Source organism: Schistocerca serialis, chromosome 2, assembly GCF_023864345.2.
Source record: "Schistocerca serialis cubense isolate TAMUIC-IGC-003099 chromosome 2, iqSchSeri2.2, whole genome shotgun sequence".
Lineage (NCBI taxonomy): Eukaryota > Metazoa > Arthropoda > Insecta > Orthoptera > Acrididae > Schistocerca > Schistocerca serialis.
Window position 1 is genome coordinate 131,293,343 of NC_064639.1, and position 19,341 is coordinate 131,312,683.

At 42.5% G+C, this 19,341-nt stretch overlaps 1 protein-coding gene across 1 annotated transcript in view; it reads left to right on the top strand.

The window, feature by feature from the left end:
• Positions 1 to 1,492: 1,492 nt before the first annotated feature.
• Positions 1,493 to 19,341, top strand: part of LOC126456833 (guanine nucleotide exchange protein smcr8b-like) — a 135,543-nt gene continuing 117,694 nt past the window's right edge. The window contains exons 1-2 of the mRNA XM_050092638.1: positions 1,493 to 1,621; positions 8,417 to 8,572. Of these exons, the coding sequence (XP_049948595.1) occupies positions 8,447 to 8,572 (126 nt within the window). The 5' untranslated portion in view covers positions 1,493 to 1,621; positions 8,417 to 8,446. The remainder of the gene's footprint in view (positions 1,622 to 8,416; positions 8,573 to 19,341) is intronic.

Sequence of the window (19,341 nt, forward strand, 5' to 3'; positions counted from 1 at the left end):
ATTCCTACTACAAAGACTTTCTGCAATGAACCACTCACTGATAGAGAAACTTGACAGATTGTATCAAGATGACACGAACAGACAGAGAATAAGCATGGCTCTAAAAATAGAATTAATTACAGACTTCATAAATATAAAGGGAATTCTACCTAAACACCGAAGAGTACCAACACATTCTAGTTCAGACTACCACTGTAACGAAATAATATCGCCAGTTGTCTTCTACCCTCCAACAAAAGTAAGTGCCAGAGCAGAACAATTAGTAAAAACATGCATTTCTGATAGTTTCCCTGAATGTTTCCATATTTACACTCCAAATCCTCAGATGATGTCAGATGGGTTATGCATTCCCATGTCCATTCACAGGTTACAAAAAAATTGATTTCGCGTCCCAATGAAACTTCTAGTATATATAGCTATACCCGCAGTTTTAAAATATTCCTAGATCCCCCCCCCCCCCCCCCCCACGCCACCCCCAAATTAGAGCCATTTTGATTTTAACGGATCACAGAAGCTTACTCCAACATATGCAGACAGCTGTCATTCTCAAGAAATCTAAACCACTAATAATGGATATCCAGGAAGCTGCAAAGGAAAACTAATATTTCAGAAAGAAGATAAAATTTATATGGCTCAAAGGACATGCTAACATAAAACAAAATGAAAAGAAAACTCCGCTCACACGGCTTTCAGTATCAAAAACATCTTATTACCGTTACCAGATCTGCAGACTATTCCATACAGAAGAATAAGACATAAACCGAAAGAAGAATGTCAATTATGAGTTCTCATCTAAGGAAAATATCATGGCAAAATATAGCCAAACATCCCCTCAGAGACCAAGTTCCACACTGTTTAGGCGAATAAAAAAAATTATTAGTTCCGTAATTAACATCATGTTTAATCCTGGATTATTCCTTAACCATCTGCACCGAATACACGCTCCAGCAAACCAAAGCCAAATTATTGGGCTGTAAGTAACCAATTATTGTGAACGTGGTGGAATATCAATGAGATTCAATCACTTTTTTGGATGCAAACCAGCAAATCGATTTCATACAACAACTTATTCGATGTCATCAACCATTAGCAACTCTCTTTCATCAAAGTAACATTGTAGTTTTAAAACTAACAATGAAATTCCTTGATAAATGTAACCTTCTTCCGTAAACTCTAGATAGATGGCCGTACAGGCTTCTGGTCAAAAGCCACTACAAAAACATTGTTATTGTTCTAATAACTTTGTACACAGTAACATCGCAGGCCAGAGTGAAACCAAACAGACTGTACTATATGTAAATATTGTGATTTGACGTTTATGTAACTGGAATACACATGTAAGTAGAAATAGTTACTCATAGATGCAAGTTATATAATATTGTTTGCACTTCTTGTTGTTAGTCGTTGCAGGAAGTTTATATTCATCTGTGGACGGGTAAATAATAATTTGAGTACGTTTTATTTCATTTAGTGACACAGTAACCGTAGTCGCCTTAAGGTGGATAGATGAACGTTTACGCTCTTCTTGAAATTTTAGGAGTGCGATGCGCAATACTTACATTTGTGTGATCACCTCCGTGTGCTGTGCAAATTGGATAAACGCTCATTCAAATATAACAACGTACATACCCTTCCTTTCCCACATGTGTTACATACAACTAAGAGTTTAACTACTTTTGGCGTTAAGAGTCAAAATTAGTCGAGCACCTTCTGTAAAAACTATTATTCGAAGCTATGATCAGTGTAATTGAAACGTTGCTTGTAAAATTCATTCAGAGTTAACGCTAAAACACTATAATTATATTTTTTACATGTATTTGCCTCAGCTGATGATAAAGGAGAGAGAGAGAGAGAGAGAGAGAGAGAGAGAGAGAGAGAGTGTGTGTGTGTGTGTGTGTGTGTGTGTGTGTGTTTTTTTTCCCCCCCTCTCTTATGTGTGTGTGTGTGTGTGTGTGTGTGTGTGTGTGTGTGTGTGTTTTTTTCCCCCCTCTCTTATGAAGGTTTCTAGTTGGATGAAAGAGCTCACTTTCTGACAGTGTTTTTGTTGTTCTTATCTGCGACTCAGCAGCTCTGCTATATGATGAGTAGCAACCATCCTTTTCATAATATTGTTACATTCCATCCTAGATTTTTCCATTGTTTGTTTTGATTTTTACTATACAGATACATACCAGGCAGCCAGCACATTACTACATATGTGACACATCTTATGTTGAATATTAAAATTGTGAAAGGACTTATTTGATTTTTATAATAGGTCATAGTAATATGTCATAGTATCTGGCTACAAACTCAGTTCATTTGTATTACTAAAAGGGAAGAGTGTAACGAGTAGTACAAATTATCAAACTTATACAGAAATGACATTAAAACATACACCCCTGGTTGTATGATGGCTTTCATTTTAGATAAAGATTGAAATTTGCATAGATATTTTCTCTGGACAGTCCATGGCATGGTACAAAAAGTGCATCATGGGAATAAACTCAATTATTTGCTGATCCTCTAAATGATCTTATTTTTCTGCTGTGATGTTAGTGGTGAAACTAGTAGGAAACTGGTGTTTAAATTTGTACAAAATGATCTGCTCAAAAAGAAAGTATGTCTCATGAACAGGTTGGGGAATTCCAGAATGAGATTTTTCACTCTGTAGTGGAGTGTGCGCTGATATGAAACTTCCTGGTAGATTAAAACTCTGTGTCAGACCAAGACTCGAACTTGGGACCTTTGCCTTTCGTGGGCAAGTGCTCTACCAACTGAGCTACCCAAGCATGACTCACGACCCATCCTCACAGCTTTAGTTCTGCAAGTACCTCATCTCCTACCTTCTGAACTTCACCAAAGCCCTTCTGCAAACCTTGCAGAACCAGCACTCCTGGCAGAAAGGAAATATGGAGACATGGCATAGCCACAGGCTGGGGGACGTTTCCAAGATGAGATTTTCACTCCGCAGCGGAGTGTACACTGATATGAAACATCCTGGCAGATTAAAGCTGTGTGCCGAACCGAGACTCAAACTCGGGACCTTTGTCTTTGGCAGGTAAGTGCTCTACCACATGAGCCACCCAATCACGACTCACGATCCACCCTCACAGCTTCAATTCTGCCAGTACCTCATCTCCTACCTTCCAAACTGCACAGAAGCTCTTCTGCATTGATCAGTTCCAGTTATGACTCGTTAATACTGTAATCATAGCAGACTATGAGGCGCTTCAGGCCGGAACCAAGTGACTGCTATGGTCGCAGGTTTGAATCCTGCCTCGGGCATGGATGTGTATGGTGGCCTTAGGTTAGTTAGGTTTAAGTAGTTCTATGTCTAGGGGACTGATGCCCTCAGATGTTAAGTCCCATAGTGCTTAGAGCCATTTGAACCATTTAGCAGACTATGTTTTTCATATTCTTTTGTGGGCTGTGGAATGGGTTTCTCCACTGGGGAACAGTGACAGCATGGGGGTGGTCTGTTTGCCCAACGGCCAGTATGTTGTGTTCCATTAAACACCTGCACATTGATCACATCATTTGCAGTCATACCAAGAGCTTAGGAACTGGAGTTGCGTGATCTTCTTGAGTGAGAACAGATTCAGCCTGAGTAGTGATTGCAGATGCACCTCCATATGATGAGAGACGGGAACACGTAATGCATCCAAGAACGTTGCTGAACATGATAGTTTTGATGGTCTAGGTGTAAGGGTGTGGTGAGGCATATTGTTGCATGGTTACTGACCTCCAAATCTCTAAACATTCCTTCACCATGTGCACCTTTTCAAGAGTGCATTTAGCTCTGACTTTATTTTCATGAATGACAATGTGTGACCATATGAATCGGTGCGCTTGAGGAGCTCTTGGAAGATGAGGATATTCAACGAATGTACTGACCTGCCTGTTCCACCAACTTAAATCCCATAGAGCACATGAGATGCATTGGGGAGACGTATTGCAGTGTGTCCAAATGTGCCATTGACCATCCAGCAGTTGTCAACTGAACTGTGCTGGTGGAGGAATGGAACACCCTTCCAAGAACTCCTTACCACCCTTCTGTTCAGCATGTTGTAGAGCATGAATTGCTGTCCATGGTGATAACACATCCTTTTAAGAACCGTGCATGCATGCATGTCCTAAGCAACTTTGCATTGTAATCAGAGTAACATAGGTACTGCAATATCATATTTATCTGCTGATACCGGGCAAGCAACTTTCAAATACAACGTTTGACCTGTACGGGAATATACGTATTGGATGTATTGAGTACAGGTTGTAGATGCGTTGTTGACAACATATGGAAGTTTGAGTCTGGCTGTGAGTCATGCATGGATAGCCAAATAAGGCGACTGCTCATGATAGGCGGGAAATCGGGGTTCGAATCCCAGTCCTGCACAAATTTTCGTTGTCGTCATTCCATTCTGCAGGCAATGGTAGTCCATATTCGCAATTGCGATTCATTTAAACTATTTCATAATGTCTGTAGTCACCACAGTGCCTGTTCTTTTGGACATGCATTCTTGTCAAAAAGTACTTTGCTTTGTAGTCAGAATAACACAGGCACTGCAATATTGTATCATAAGTTGTGGTGACTTCAGTGTTATTATTGTTTCTGAATAAAAGTGTCATTTCTTTTCATCTCATTGTGTAATGTTACTAATAATCTACAGTTACTAATAATCAGCTGTCTGAGTATCAGCCAGCTATACTGTCAAATAACGAACTTATTAACAAATTAATTTTTCAGAGACTAAGTCCCACACCGCTTGCAATGTATAAGAACTTTAACTTTGCTGCCTTAATCTCTGACCGTTGACGTCATCAACCGCTAGATGTTCATCGAGAACCGGGGGCTCCAGGATGCAACAAATTGATAAAAAATTACTATACTGAGTGCCATCATGACTATTTAGCAACAGCAGGATGTGTTGTGTAATGGCATGGTGGGCAGTTGTAGGGGGTGGGTTGGTGGGTCCTGCCCATACGTGCGTGCTGCTAGAGCGACTACAGCACGCGTATGGGATTACCACATAGCATCCCGCTATGGATGCTATGTCCCTAAGGGGCTCTGTTAGTGCCAAATATTGGAGCTTCCAATGACTAGCAAACCCCTATCCCCGTGTGCCTATTCCGACCCTGCTGAAGGAGTGACCACGTGTCCACTCACAGGGTGAATGGGCGGGGCTGGATGGCTAACCTCCACATTGAATCTGCACCTTGAGCAACATGAACATATTGCAGTATCGGCGGACCCTCTTCATGGGTACGCTGTAAGATACTTCGACAGCAGAGTCCGTGAGAGAAACAAGCAACACCTGGAGTCCATGAGAGAAACAAGCAGCACCTGGAATCCGTGAGAGAAACAAGCAACACCTGGGCAGCAGCCTGAAGATGTGTAACCGGCCAAAAGCATGTTCAGCTGTTCACTAACTGTGGCCCACTTCTCCTTTGTCTGCATGTCGTGGACACATCCTGTCCATCCTAGTACTAGTAGCTTAATAATTAACCGTAACAGCACACAGAGAAAGTTAATATTTAACTTGCCACTCTCCTGGTGTGTGTCAAATGGAGGCAGTTGCCTTACTGAGCTGTGTAGCTGGCCATTCAAAAGAAATGACAACTGCATTGCAGACCTGTACATGTTCATGCAGTTGAAAATCTGTGTCACTGAATGAATCAGCAAGTATGCTCAAAGTGGAACAATGAGTGGCTATAGAAAGTAATGCTAACAATGCACCATCACAGCTGCAAGGCAAGGAGTGGGTTTTGCAGCCTTATCATTGTACCTGAGGGCAAATCAGGTGAAAAAATATATCAAACCTGGAAGTTTAGGCATGAACCATTGGACTGTGGTATATTGAGCTGATCTGCCTTAGGGAGCCAGCAACTCTCTCGAATAAATGCATCTCAACTACAAGCTCATCAACTTGGTGGAAAGATGGCTTGTGAAGGAAAGATAAAATCTTATCACTAAAAGGCCTCCTATACTACAGTGGAACAGAAATGGTTCAAATCCTATATGGAATAATTAAAACTCCTTGCACAAAGTTTCTGGCAGTTATGTGCTAAAAGGCCATTTCCTCTACAATAAGGACAATATTTGTCAACAACAAATCCTCCTCCTCCTCAGCAGCAGCAGCATACAAGAACCACTATTTGTGTGTGTGTGTGTGTGTGTGTGTGTGTGTGTGTGTGTGTGTGTGTGTGTGTGTGTGTGTGTGTGTGTGTCATTGGATTACAACATGTTTTTCATATCTGGTGCCTAATGAAGCAGTAGACAAATAGGGTCTTGCAGATCTGATCACACAGATCTGCCAGCCATTACTCCTTCGTGCAGATTTTCTTCTTCTGCTCCAAAAAGGTTAGGCAGTTGCCTACTGCAGCTTCTTATTCCTTCTCATTATAAGAGCACAGTGATATGGGAGACCAGTTGAAGAATTTCTGGGAGAGTCAGGGTGTGGCCTGCAATGAAAATTGGACTTCTTCAGGCACTCAGTTCATCAGTTTGTGGCATCCACAATTTCAGACCTTTCTGTCAGAAAACATGTTGTGTAATATGATATAGATAACTGCTGATCCAGCCCCAAGAGTACACATGTGATTATAGGTATGCAAGGCATCTGCTTCATCTGGTATTTGAATCCACAACATTTTTTCCTTGGTTGTGAATCATCTTGGGGATCACAATGGATGTTCCTTTACAAAAAAATTTCTTTCCTACTTAAATTCGTTAAATAAACATAAATCAATGTCATAAATAGAAGTAAGTTGCAAATACAAGCTCTCTAGTCACTAACTCTCACCCAAATTCAGTTTACAATCATACAAAATAATTCTACAGATTCCTGTCATTTCCAGCATCATGGCTGAGTATTCGATACACTGTATATTCCTTGTCATCACCTTCATGTGCCATACATTGTTCAAATTAGTTACTTGCCCATTTGTCTTCAGTGTGCAGCAGTGAGCAAGAATCCAACCAATCTAAGTGTTTTCAGAGAAATGTCTAATTTTTTGAAAATTGCATCTACATGTTGATAAGTATGTATTTCTTTTTTTCATTTTTCACCGGCACTTCAAGGATTGGATATGGTATACAGTAATTACAGTTTCATATTTAAATCTACCTCCAGTGTGTCTTATATGTTCCTTTAAAAATGATCACCCCATAAAAGGATATACTGTTGGGTTTTATAATCTAGACCTCATCTGTTTAGCGACAATAAGGGGCTACTATAAATGATTCATTCATTTCAGAGCTCTAAATTTTCCAAAGTACTGCATGAATGAATATGCTTAATGCATGAATAGAACAATGAACTCACAAAGTTTGGATTTTGAACCCTAAAAATGTTTTATGAATGCTCCTTTGGCCATATGACACATGTCCATGTGGTAGTCATGTTCGTTTCATACGTTATGCAGTAACATCCTGTCAATGCTCATCACAGTAGTGTTGATGCATTATCTGAGCTGTTTCAGTGTTCTGTTCAGTGGGGGAACATAAACACTATTCCTAATGAACCCCAAAGGAAAAAGGCACAAGGTGTTAGGTTAGGGGACCTGGGAGGCAAAGGGAACAGAACCTCATCATCTTCACCAGTATATCCAGTCCAGCAATGCAGAAATTCATTGTTTAAGTAGCGACGAACTTCAGTGTTCCAGTGATGGGGCTTGTTTGAAGGTGAAATTCTGGCAGTCAGTGGAAATAACAACTGTCAGTCTTCTTGCTGAAGAAAAATGGTCCATACAGTTTTGTGTGTGACATTGCATGGAAGACAATAACCTTCAGTGAATGTCTTTCATGTGCCAGAACCTGCTATTTATATGATGATTCTTTTCCATAATTCCTTCTGAATGCATGCAGCGCTGTTGTATAACAGATAAAGATCTCGCATATTCCATCCAATGTACAAAAACTGTTTTCTTGCTTTGTTGCCATTAGTCAAGGCACTGCACTCAGAACATGAACTGATGGGTACAGTGCAAATTCGGTGAGTTTATGGTTCCATTCATTCTTCAGTCATATTTGTTCATGTAACACTTCCAAAAAATTTAGAACTTTGAAAACGAATGAATAGTAGCCTTGTATATTCGTAAGAATGTCAGGCTAATACAGCAATTCAGTTACCTTACGGACCTCATTTCAGCTTTCTTATTCTTTTGATAGAGTGAGTAGTAATGAAAATAACTGAAGCAGGTGGAAACAGATAGGCCTATTAGGAATTAAGGCAGCGCAAATGTGTTGAGCTTTTTATTTGTGTATATTCATCTTATTAGATGTTAGAAATAAAAATAATAATAATGATGATGACAACAACAATAGAGCTACAAATAACAACTTTTATTTTTATGTATGTTAATGTTTGTTTAAACTAGTGATTTTTTCAGTAGCTATTCTAACTCTGTAGACAATTCTGTTACTTTCTGTTCATAGGAAGGCCTTCATTCAAGTACCTGGTACTAAATGGCAGAAATACATGCTGATCCTGTTGCCTTTGGGTACAAGGCATATTTTGAAAACAGTAAAATGCACATATCTCATGAAATGATATGTGAGGAGAATAAGGAACAACACATGTTTAATCCAGATGTAGGTATCATAATAATGCCAGATATCAATAGAGCTTATTGTACAACGTTTTTAGGTTTTGTGTGTGTGTGTGTGTGTTTTATACATTATGTGTTTTATTTTATGTTCATAATTAAGTATCTTCCATTTGACTGCCAAAACATAAAATACTGTTTAGGTACTCATTTTGTGATCAAGATAGGATTGTAAATATGAATAGCATGAAGTCAGGGGTGTATGAGTATCTTGTGGTTATGACAATTTTAAGAATTTTAAGATCATGGTGCCACCCTTTTTAGTAATGCACCAGGTACTACAGCTATCGCCCACAGTGGATGTAAGTCAGGTCCTACTTCATCTGTAATGTGTACTGACATCCAAATGGTGTGTCTGCAACTAACTGAAGTGTCCGCCAGTGGCAGCACGATCACCAACCCCTGTCAACAGGACCACATTGTGCGATACTGCACCAGTGACGTTTGACATGGATATCATCCATATGAGGGCCCTCAGTTGTGAAATGTGTTCAAGACATATAAACTACTTTCATTGTACTCTTGTTGATGTCACTCCATGACCCAGTAATTTTTATCTTCGTTACAGATGTGTGTCTCCTCGTGTTCCTAGTTAGAACACAAGTGGCAAGTCTAGGGTTGAATTTTCACATGTTTTGGATTCTGTGGTTGGCTCGTCTGTGGAGGCTTTACTTCAGTCACTTCTGCGGCAACAGCAGGCACATAAGGCATGTTGGGTTGGTTGTTGGTTACGTTGACCCAGGCTCAGGCACTGGTTGTTCACCCGCCACTGTTCCCCCATGATGAATCTGTAGAAGACTGGGATGCAACGAGAAACAGCTTCACAAACATTTTATAGCATTCTGCGTGGTCAATGTGTAGGTCTATAAGGCTCTTTTTCGAATCACGGATACCTCCTCCTTGCTTATTATGCCAGTTAGCTCCTCTGCAAGAACCAGCGTCACCTTCTTTCACCAATATATGTAGTTTGCTGTCCTCCTGTCATGTCAAGTGTACACATGTGGTCACTGCATGTGTTGAATTCTGCCAGTGTCGCAAACAGGTACAGCAGTCAAATCTAGTTGGGCAGCCGGGCTTTGTGGTCTCAGGTGTAAGTGTTGGTTCGCATGACTGAGTCACAGGTGTCTTATGTGGGAACCATGATCAGAGATCCAATCATTCATTTGGCCCCAGACAAGAGGTGTGTCAACGTGTCCTCCAGTTTGAGAACCCCACGTTAGAAGAGGTTTTGAATATTGCACAGTTGTTCGGGGTTTCCTGAGCCACTAGCTGGCTTTTGGAGGCTTGGAGTAATGTCGCCATTGATGATAACATGCAGCACCCGCACATGGAGCCTAGCGAGTTGGGTGAAGAGGAGATAGCTCCAGTACAAACAAGCCAACTGGGCTGACAAGGACAAACACATTGCAGATTAGCTCTAGTACAAACAAGCCAACTGGGCTGACAAGGAAAAACACATTGCAGGCAGCAGGAACAGTGAAAGCCAATTCCTTCACGCCCCTTTTATTTAGTAGAGCGCAAGCAGATGTCCTGCCCCAAGCAGTGGGTCTTTTGCCATAAAGTTATAAAATTGTCACATAGCAGCAGTATGTTGATCTCTACCCCCAACAGGAGTCATGGCAGGAATGATACTGTTTTGTTATTGTGTTTGCCATTGTCTGGAGGCCAAAACAAACTTTTCATTGAAGTGTAGTTGATGGCTAAGCCATTAATCGTACAACTTGACACAGGGGCTACCGTGCCCCATTCAACTCACAGATGTACACCAAGCTGTGGCATTGGTTGATAAGCTACAGGGTGTTTCACAATGTTTTGATGATACCAGATTTGAATAATGTGCACTAAAGAAGAAGATACAGCAATCATGGCCCTGTCTATTACTTTCATCCCATACACAGATCGGCAAGCATGTTGTACTGTTTCACAGTGGAGCACTATTTTCACTATGGTGAATCTGTCAGGCACTTACAATGTGCCTTTCATAAGCATTTCAAGATTCAGCTGTGATATCCAATTCCTGCTTGTGGAGCAATAGGCCTACTGAATTGGGTAGGAAACTTCCAAGCAACTGCCAGTGCATCGAATCAGAAGTCAATCGGCCCTCGGAAAACTACCTTAACTCCTGAGAACACTGAATATGGGCATAGAATTTTTGACAGCAAGCCCTCATTGTTTTTTACAAAAATATGCCCAAACAGTTGGCTGAGAAGCCTTCAACACTTAAAAGATTGAAATTGCGATGAAATTTCCAGATTTCCTTCAGCAGCTATGAAACGTGTTTTCAAAACTGGGTAAAATGCCTCTAGTATTGCATAACCATGAATGATAATCATTTGTCCGATGTAGTATTTCATAAGTAAAGTTGATTAAAAGTTGTACCTTGTGTAAAAGGTCAACTTGGTTCCTTAATTAGTTTGTGTGTTATTCAAATTTGAAGTTGTCAGAACATTGTGAAACACCCTACATAACATACAGCAGATTCCTATTCTTGGACTATTCACAGCTGACACAGTTTACAAGTCAGTTGTCCCTTCCATTAAATACTTATTGATTAACAGTCGAGTGCTGAAAATTTGTTTGAATTAGTTGCCTTTGCTACTTTTGGTTTTTCTATTGCAGATGCAGTTCATATGGTGTCAGACCAAGTGTCTTATTGCAAATTGGATTCCTTGTGTTCCGAGGTTTCAGATCTGTTTGCACCAGGGTTAGGTTGTCAAACTCTTGTCAAGATGGAGCTGGATCGCTTAACGTAATTAGACCGATACCCTTGAGTACATTGGTTATTATGCCCTTAGTGATCATAAAGAAGCTGTCCTCTGAGCTTTGGCTCTTTGGCAACTTGGAGGTCATTATTAATGCATAGGCAGTCATAGACGCTTTCCCTGCCTTGTCACCCCGAGGAGCTGCTTCCTTGTGTTCCTAGTCAGAGCACAGTTATCCAGCCATTGAAAGGGAACCTACAGTTTAATGTCTAATCCAAACCAAGTATTGTTTCTTGTGCATTTTCGCATTATTGAGAGGTGAGTGCTAGATTAAAGGCAAATAAAAAATTTCTGTTTCCCAATCAGGATTAGATCCTGTGACCTAGGGGTTTCCAGTCATGTGCTGTACCATTAGACCATCAAACTTGACAGAGAGACAATTAAAAATAGATATTGATGACCATGAGTTCCTTTTCTCAAAACAATTCATCCTTAATCTTAGTTTTAATCTTTGAGGTTTTGTTATTCTTTCACTGCATTTTTTTTTTTTCTATATTTGTATTTTTGGCATTGCTCCTCACAAAAGGAATCTGAATATTGAACATTTACAAGCTGATATTAAAAAAAAAAAATTAATTGCAAACTGGAAATATAACAAAGTGAATATAAAGAAAAATACTTTGCTGGCTACTTCCCAGACAGCAGTGAGAGAATAAAAATAGGATATAACATAAAACCTTATGCTCCAATAAGGTTAAAAAAGCCACACTAATTAAAACACAAATAACCAAAAGAAGAAAATGTAACAACTATACGTCAATCATAAAGTATCAACACTATTTGTAGAAAAAAATCTACATAAGTGAATTCTTTGAGAGAATAAAAACATACACTATTATTTGTAACCTACAGTGATTCCATTATTTATCTGGGTCATAGGAGAGAGACCAGCTTGAAAATTACAAAAATTAGTAATTATATTTATCAATATTTGATAATTATGGGCTTTGTCTCCTCTTCTCTATATTCTGATTTGTAACCACTCTGCCAGATTCTCATGTTTTCATTTCGTCTCTTTACACCTTGAACTACCTTTCTTATACTTATTCTTAGCATAAATTTGAGTCCCAGTTTGTCACAATTTGTTTCCTGTTACTGGTATCATGGAAAACTTTCATGTTCAATTGTTTAAATACTATTTATCCTATAAGTTATTTCTTCTTTCTTTTTTACAGAATAAAGGCTTATGAATGCCAAGATTTTGAGTGTATTTGTTCTTGTGTCTACCTATTTAGTTTATAAATTGCTAGGGGCCTGAAAAATTCACATTTGTGATAAATGCAAACACAGATGCACATTCACCTCAAGATGCAATATTATATAGTAAATGCTGTTTCATAGCAAATTGTGTACAAATGAAAGATTTTGTCAGAGATAGTTTGAAATAGCTTTATTGTCTGCATATAAATATTGAAAAAGTAACCAGCTTTTGGTGACTGGTATTAGACAACATACAGTGCTGTCCAATTTTGAAATAGAATATGTGTAAGGTCATGTTCGCAATATAAAGAGCACACCTATGCACCTGTACAATGACATATCAATGCACTCATAAGTTACATTGAGGACACATGTGAAACGGGGGGTGGTTGAACGGTCTCTGTACATACTGAGTATGGCAAAGTAGAAATTAACTGTAGGACTAAGAACAAAGAATTGTGTACATTTTTTGCTACCTAAAGGCAGTATATAAAAAATTGTGGACTTATTAATTGGCAGTTTTACATGTGGAGTGTTTTGAACTATGGGTGTGTAAGATACCAGTAGAGGTCATCCCAGGATTACCACATTATTGACGTTGCCAGCCTCGGCAGACAATTGTGTGGTAGCCATTACAAAATATTTATTCACTCTGCTTTGCTTTGCATTGTGTATAACACATTATTTTCTTTTCATGTTTTAAAATGTATGAAAAGACTATTCCTGATCCATCAAGGGGTTCAAGTATGACTCTCACAACACCAGAAGGGATCAACAAACTGCATCTCAGTTCTGCTTTCGCAGAAATACAGCATATGGGCATAGGCTGGCCGACCTGTGAGGGGGAGGCGGGGCTTGTTCCTCTGCACCACTGCTAATCTATTGAGTGTGTGAAGTTTTTGTTTGTTTACGGTAGCTGCTGCCTGTTATGTTATAGTGTCCACAGTATAGTGACCGCGTGCAGTGTCATCCTGTAAAGTGTGAATAGGATTATTTTCAATTCTACTTCCAATTTATGTACGTTGTCAGTTCCATCTTTACATTAGATTAGATGTACTTTTCATTCCAATTGATCCATAGCAAGGAGATCCTCTGGGATGTGGAACATGTCAGAAAACAAGAAACACAATAAATATTAACAAAATAAGAACAGATATGCTGATATACTTTCCACAGATCCAAAACGAAATTGCCCTACATTTAAAAGGATATAAAAACTTGTCACTGAATTATTAAATGTCCAATACACTTAAGTGCACATGATAATTCTTAGGCTATAGTAGCCAGGCATCATCAAATAAAAAATTACCACACATATTTACAATGATCACCTTACTACACAAAATTTTTATGGAAGGACAGGTTATACACAATATTCACATTGTGTGATACAACAACATATATGCATCAGTCAGTTCTGCTAAGAAATTCGTCACTGGAGTAGAAGGAGTTGTCCACCAATAAATCCTTTAGACTCTTCTCAAACTGAACTTTATTATTAGTTAAACTTTTTATGGCTGGTAGCATGTTGAAAATTGCTGAATAGTGGATAGCTTTCTGAACCAAAGTAAATGAATGTGATTTTCACTCTGCAGCGGAGTGTGTGCTGATATGAAACTTCCTGGCAGATTAAAACTGTGTGCCCGAGTTCGAGTCTCGGTCGGGCGCACAGTTTCAATCTGCCAGGAAGTTTCAAAGTGAATGACATTAAATCTTTGTGAGAATTGTTCTTATTTCTGGTGCTGTTTGTTTGGGGTGGGGGAAGAGGTATATTTTTAATGACAAATTTCATCAAGGAATAAATATACTGGGAAACAGTAGTTAGTATCCCCAGTTCCTCAAACAACTCTCTGCAGGACATTCTTGAATTCACACCACAAATAATTTGTATTACATGTTTAAATGACCCCAGAAAATAATCCCATATGATATTATGGAATGAAAGTAAGCCTAGTGTACTAGCTATTGTAGTTCTATATTGCCTTTGTGTGACAACATTCATGTAGGAAAATAGAGATTTGCTCAGATGCTTCAGCAGTTTTGTGGTGTGCTCCTCCCGGTTAACTTTATTATCAAGCTGTAATCCCAAGAATTTAACACTGTCAACTTTTTATATCTGCTTGCCATCGCATTATAGGCATATAGTGGCAGGAAACCTTTTACAAGTTCTGAATTGCATATGGTATGTTTTTTCAATGTTTGGTGACAGACAGTTGGCTAGGAACCATTTATTAATGTCCATGAGAACTTCATTTGATTTACTATTTATTGCAATGTTTATATCATGTGAAAACAAAACAATGTGCTGTCTGGCAATGTTTCTGATGCAAAGGTCATTGATATACATAAGAAAAAGAAGGGCCTTAAGATGGAACCTTGGGGGACACCACATATTATAGTTCCTGGTTGAATGATGTCTATAGCTTAATGCATGTCTCTTGCCTATTGACACTCTTTGTTTTCTGTCAGAGATATAAGATTTGAACCGCTTTGCAGCATTTCCTGTTATACCATAATATCCTAATTCACTTAAAAGAATATTGTAATTTAGACAGTCAAATGCTTTTGACGGATCACAAAACATACCAGTAGCCCGTAATTTAATGACAAATGAATTAAGTACCTTCTTACTGTGTGTGCAAATAGCGTTATCAGTATCGGAATCCAATTGAAATCCGAATTGTGACTTGGATAATATTTTGATGCCAGATGGTTAAGAAGGTGATTGTATATTATCTTTTCTAAAGTTTTTGAGAATATGGGCTAAAGTGAAATTGGACAGAACTTTTATGATATATCTTTATCTCCTTTTTTATACAAAGGCTTAACTTCTGCATATTTCAACCATTCAGGAAATGTTGCACTGATAAAAGAGTGGTTACACAATTAACTTAAAATATCAATAAACTCAGAGACACACTGTTTTATCAACAGTAGTCTGTAGCATTGACATGTATGGGTCATATGGCCCACAAAAGGGCTTTGCTGTGCTGTTGGTGCTTACATGCTACAGACTTGAAATCACTGAATTGGAGAAGAAAAATGGTGCCAAGAAACACTTTAAATCAGAGAAGCGTTCTGACATTCTGTTCACCGGGGAGAAAATGTTCTTACTTCTCAACAGAAACACCCCCTGCGGGTTCGGGGGTTAGAATAGGCCCGCGGTATTCCTGCCTGTCGTAAGAGGCGACTAAAAGGAGTCTCAAACGTTTCGGCCTTATGTGATGGTCCCCTGTCGGGTTTGACCTCCATATCTCCAAATTTTTCCGAAGAGCGAGCCGATTGGGGAAGGGCGCCTTAATTGGTGCATTGTGTCCGTGTTGTGTTGAGAACTTTGCCATCTTATCCGTCGTTGCATTGCAGTCTCGCCCGCTCTCCATCGCTTGGGCATGGATGCGCTCCTGCGTGCACTTTCTGCCAAGCACTGTGCAGGGCCATTTTCTGCACTGACGACGCCCATGGACCACATGTCACCTAACATCCAGCACGGTAGCCAGTCCGTTGTGGTGGGGCCGCCATGTACCCTCTTGGTTGTAGCCCCCTGACAACACAGGGATCGCTCTACTGATGCCTGCGCCGTTAACTCCCCACGTATGCCAAGGAGTAGATGCCAATCTCCCTGGGGCATCGGGACTCCCGGCAATGGCCATCCTGCCAGGTGGCTGTTGCTGTGGCTGGGTGGCGCCCGTGGGGAGGGCCCTTGGTCGGAGTAGGTGGCATCAGGGCGGATGACCTGCAATGAAGCGTGGTACACCATCTCTCGCTGGCAGCCAGCCGTCAGCAGTCTCTAAGCGTTCCAAAGCTCACTTTAAGGCTAATGTGTATGACCCCAAATCGTTCCCCTCCCTCGCCACACCATAGGAGGAACGAAAGGCATTGCATGCAAGCGAGACGTATTCGCCCAGATACCTTGTCTGTACCAGAGCTGATGGGGAATCTTTTATGTCCGTGAAGCCTCAGTTCTTTGTAGAGCATTTAGAGGACAAGTTTGGGGAGGTGGAGGGCTTGTCCAAGATGCGGTCCGGATCTGTGTTGATAAAAACGGCATCCTCCGCCCAGTCGCGGGCCTTGCTCGCTTGTACTAAGCTGGGGGATGTCTCCGTAACTATCACGCCCCATAAAAGTCTGAATATGGTCCAGGGCATTATCTTTCACAGGGATCTCCTTTTACAGTCCGATGACGAGCTGCGCGCCAACTTGGAGCGCCGCGGTGTCCATTTCGTCCGGCGCGTCCGCCGGGGTCCGAGGGATCGTCAAGTTGCCACCGGTGCCTTCATCTTGGCCTTCGAGGGTGACACGTTACCTGAGAAGGCCAAGGTGATGGTGTACCGTTGTGATGTCAAGCCGTATATCCCTCCCCCGATGCGGTGCTTCAAGTGTTGGAAGTTCGGCCACATGTCTTCACGCTGTGCTTCCGACCTCGTCTGTCGCGATTGCGGTCGACCATCCCATCCTGATTATCCCTGTGCGCCGCCTCCAATCTGTGTGAACTGTGGTGCGCACCATCCGCCTTGCTCGCCAGACTGTCCGATTCTGCAGAAGGAGCGGAAGATCATGGAAATCAAGACTCTCGACCGCCTGATGTACACTGAGGCGAAGCGGAAATATGAGCGGCTTCATCCAGTGCGCATGACAGCTTCATATGCCGCAACTGTCACTCCTGCTACAGTTCCATCCGCTCCAGTCAGCTCTCAGAGTCGAAGTCCCACACCTGCCCCCTTGATGGTGGGGGGCACTACACCTCCTGTTGCTCCTGCTCCATCTACTTCAGGAACAACACTCCCCCAACCATCGGGGACATCAGTCCCCCCTTCCCAGCCGGAGAAGCGTAAGACTTCTTCGGCTACTCTCGTAAGGAAGGGGTCCCTTGGGGACCTCCCTTCGCACGTTCCGACCGGTTCCAAAGCCGACAGCAGCAAGTGGCTCAAACAACCGCCGGTCCCTGGTCGTCGGGACACACGGTCGTCGTCTGTCCCTGAGACTGACCCAGTGACACCCTCCCAGCCTGAACCACCCAAGGCGCCAGAAGCAGAAGAAGAAGAAGAAACTCCCCAAGGCTACCGACATTGCGGTGGCACCCATTCCACCGCTTCCTACAAGCTCTGCGTCTGAGGATGAGGTGGAGATTCCGGCGTCCGCTGAGGACATGGATCTCGCCAGTCCCTCGGATGCAATAGATAGCTGTTGTCCAGGTGGTGCCTCAGTAGCAGCTGGGGCCCTGGAGGTGTAATCTGCCTCCCCAGTCCCTTCACGCCTTTCCCATCCATGGCTAATACCATCCTCCAGTGGAACTGCAGCGGTTTCTTCCACCATCTAGCTGAGCTCCGCCAACTTATCAGCCGTCATCCTTTCCTTTGCATTGCTCTGCAGGAAACTTGGTTTCCAGCAATGCGAACCCCCGCCCTCCGTGGCTATCGGGGTTATTTTAAGAACCGGGCAGCTTATGAAAGGGTGTCTGTAGGCGTCTGCATATATGTCCTTAACTCTCTTCACAGTGAGTTTGTACCTCTACAAACAGCTTTAGAGGCTGTCACTGTTCGGGTGTGGACGCCACAGGCTATTACCGTCTGCAGTATTTACCTTCCACCTGATGGTGCTGTCGCGCAGCATGTCCTGGCTGCTCTGATAGCCCAACTGCCGCCACCTTTTTTGCTGCTGGGCGATTTCAATGCCCACAACCCTCTATGGGGTGGGACTGTCTCCGATGACCGCGGTCGGGCCGTGGAGCATGTGTTGGCTCAGCTCGACCTTAGCCTCTTGAACACCGGTGCTCCCACGCACTTCAGTGTGGCCCATGGCTCGTTCTCAGCCATCGATCTCTCTATTTGCAGCCCTGGACTTGTCCCATCCCTCCACTGGAGTGTGCATCCTGACCTGTGTGGTAGTGACCATTTTCCCATCTATTTGTCACTGCCCCAGTGTCATTCTTCTGGGCGCCTGCCCCGCTGGGCTCTCCACAGGGCTGACTGGCCGGCTTTTACTTCCGCTGCAACCATTGAGTCTCCCCGACAGGGTGACATTGACGAGGTGGTCCGTGTGTTAACCACGTCCATCATTTCAGCGGCCGAGGCTGCCATCCCTCGCTCTTCTGGACTCCCTCGGAGGAAGGCTGTCCCCTGGTGGTCGCCGGAGATTGCTGAGGCAATTCGCGACCGTAGGCGGGCCCTCCAGCGTCTTAGGCGGCACCTGTCTCTGGAGACCCTCATCGCCTTTAAGAGGCTCCGTGCCTTCGGCCATCGTCTTATTACACGGCGTAAGCAGGAGTGCTGGGAGCGGTATGTCTAATCCTTGGGCTCCCGTGTCTCCCCCTCGAACGTGTGGTCCCGGATACGGCGGATTTACGGACACCAGACCCCTACGGGTGTCCCTGGGATCTCTTTGGATGGCGCTGTCTGCACGGACGCTGCCGCCATTCTGAACACCTTGCTGCGCACTTCGCTAAGAGCTCTGCGACTGCAACTTATCCTCCCGCCTTTCGCTCTCTCAAGGAGCGTGCCGAGCAGACGCCGTTATCGTTCCGCACCCGTCGTTCTGAAGAATACAATGCTCCTTTCAGCGAGAGGGAATTCCTCGCTGCCCTCGCCGATTGCCCTGATGCAGCACCAGGCCCAGACTGCATCCACGCGCAGATGCTGAAGCATCTCCCCAGGGACTGCCAGAGCCACATTCTCACCATCTTTAACCGCATCTGGAGCGAGGGCGTGTTCCCGTCGCAATGGCGGGAGGGTCTTATTGTCCCCATCTTGAAGCCCAGTGCGGACCCACTGGCGGTGGACAGCTATCGTCCCATTAC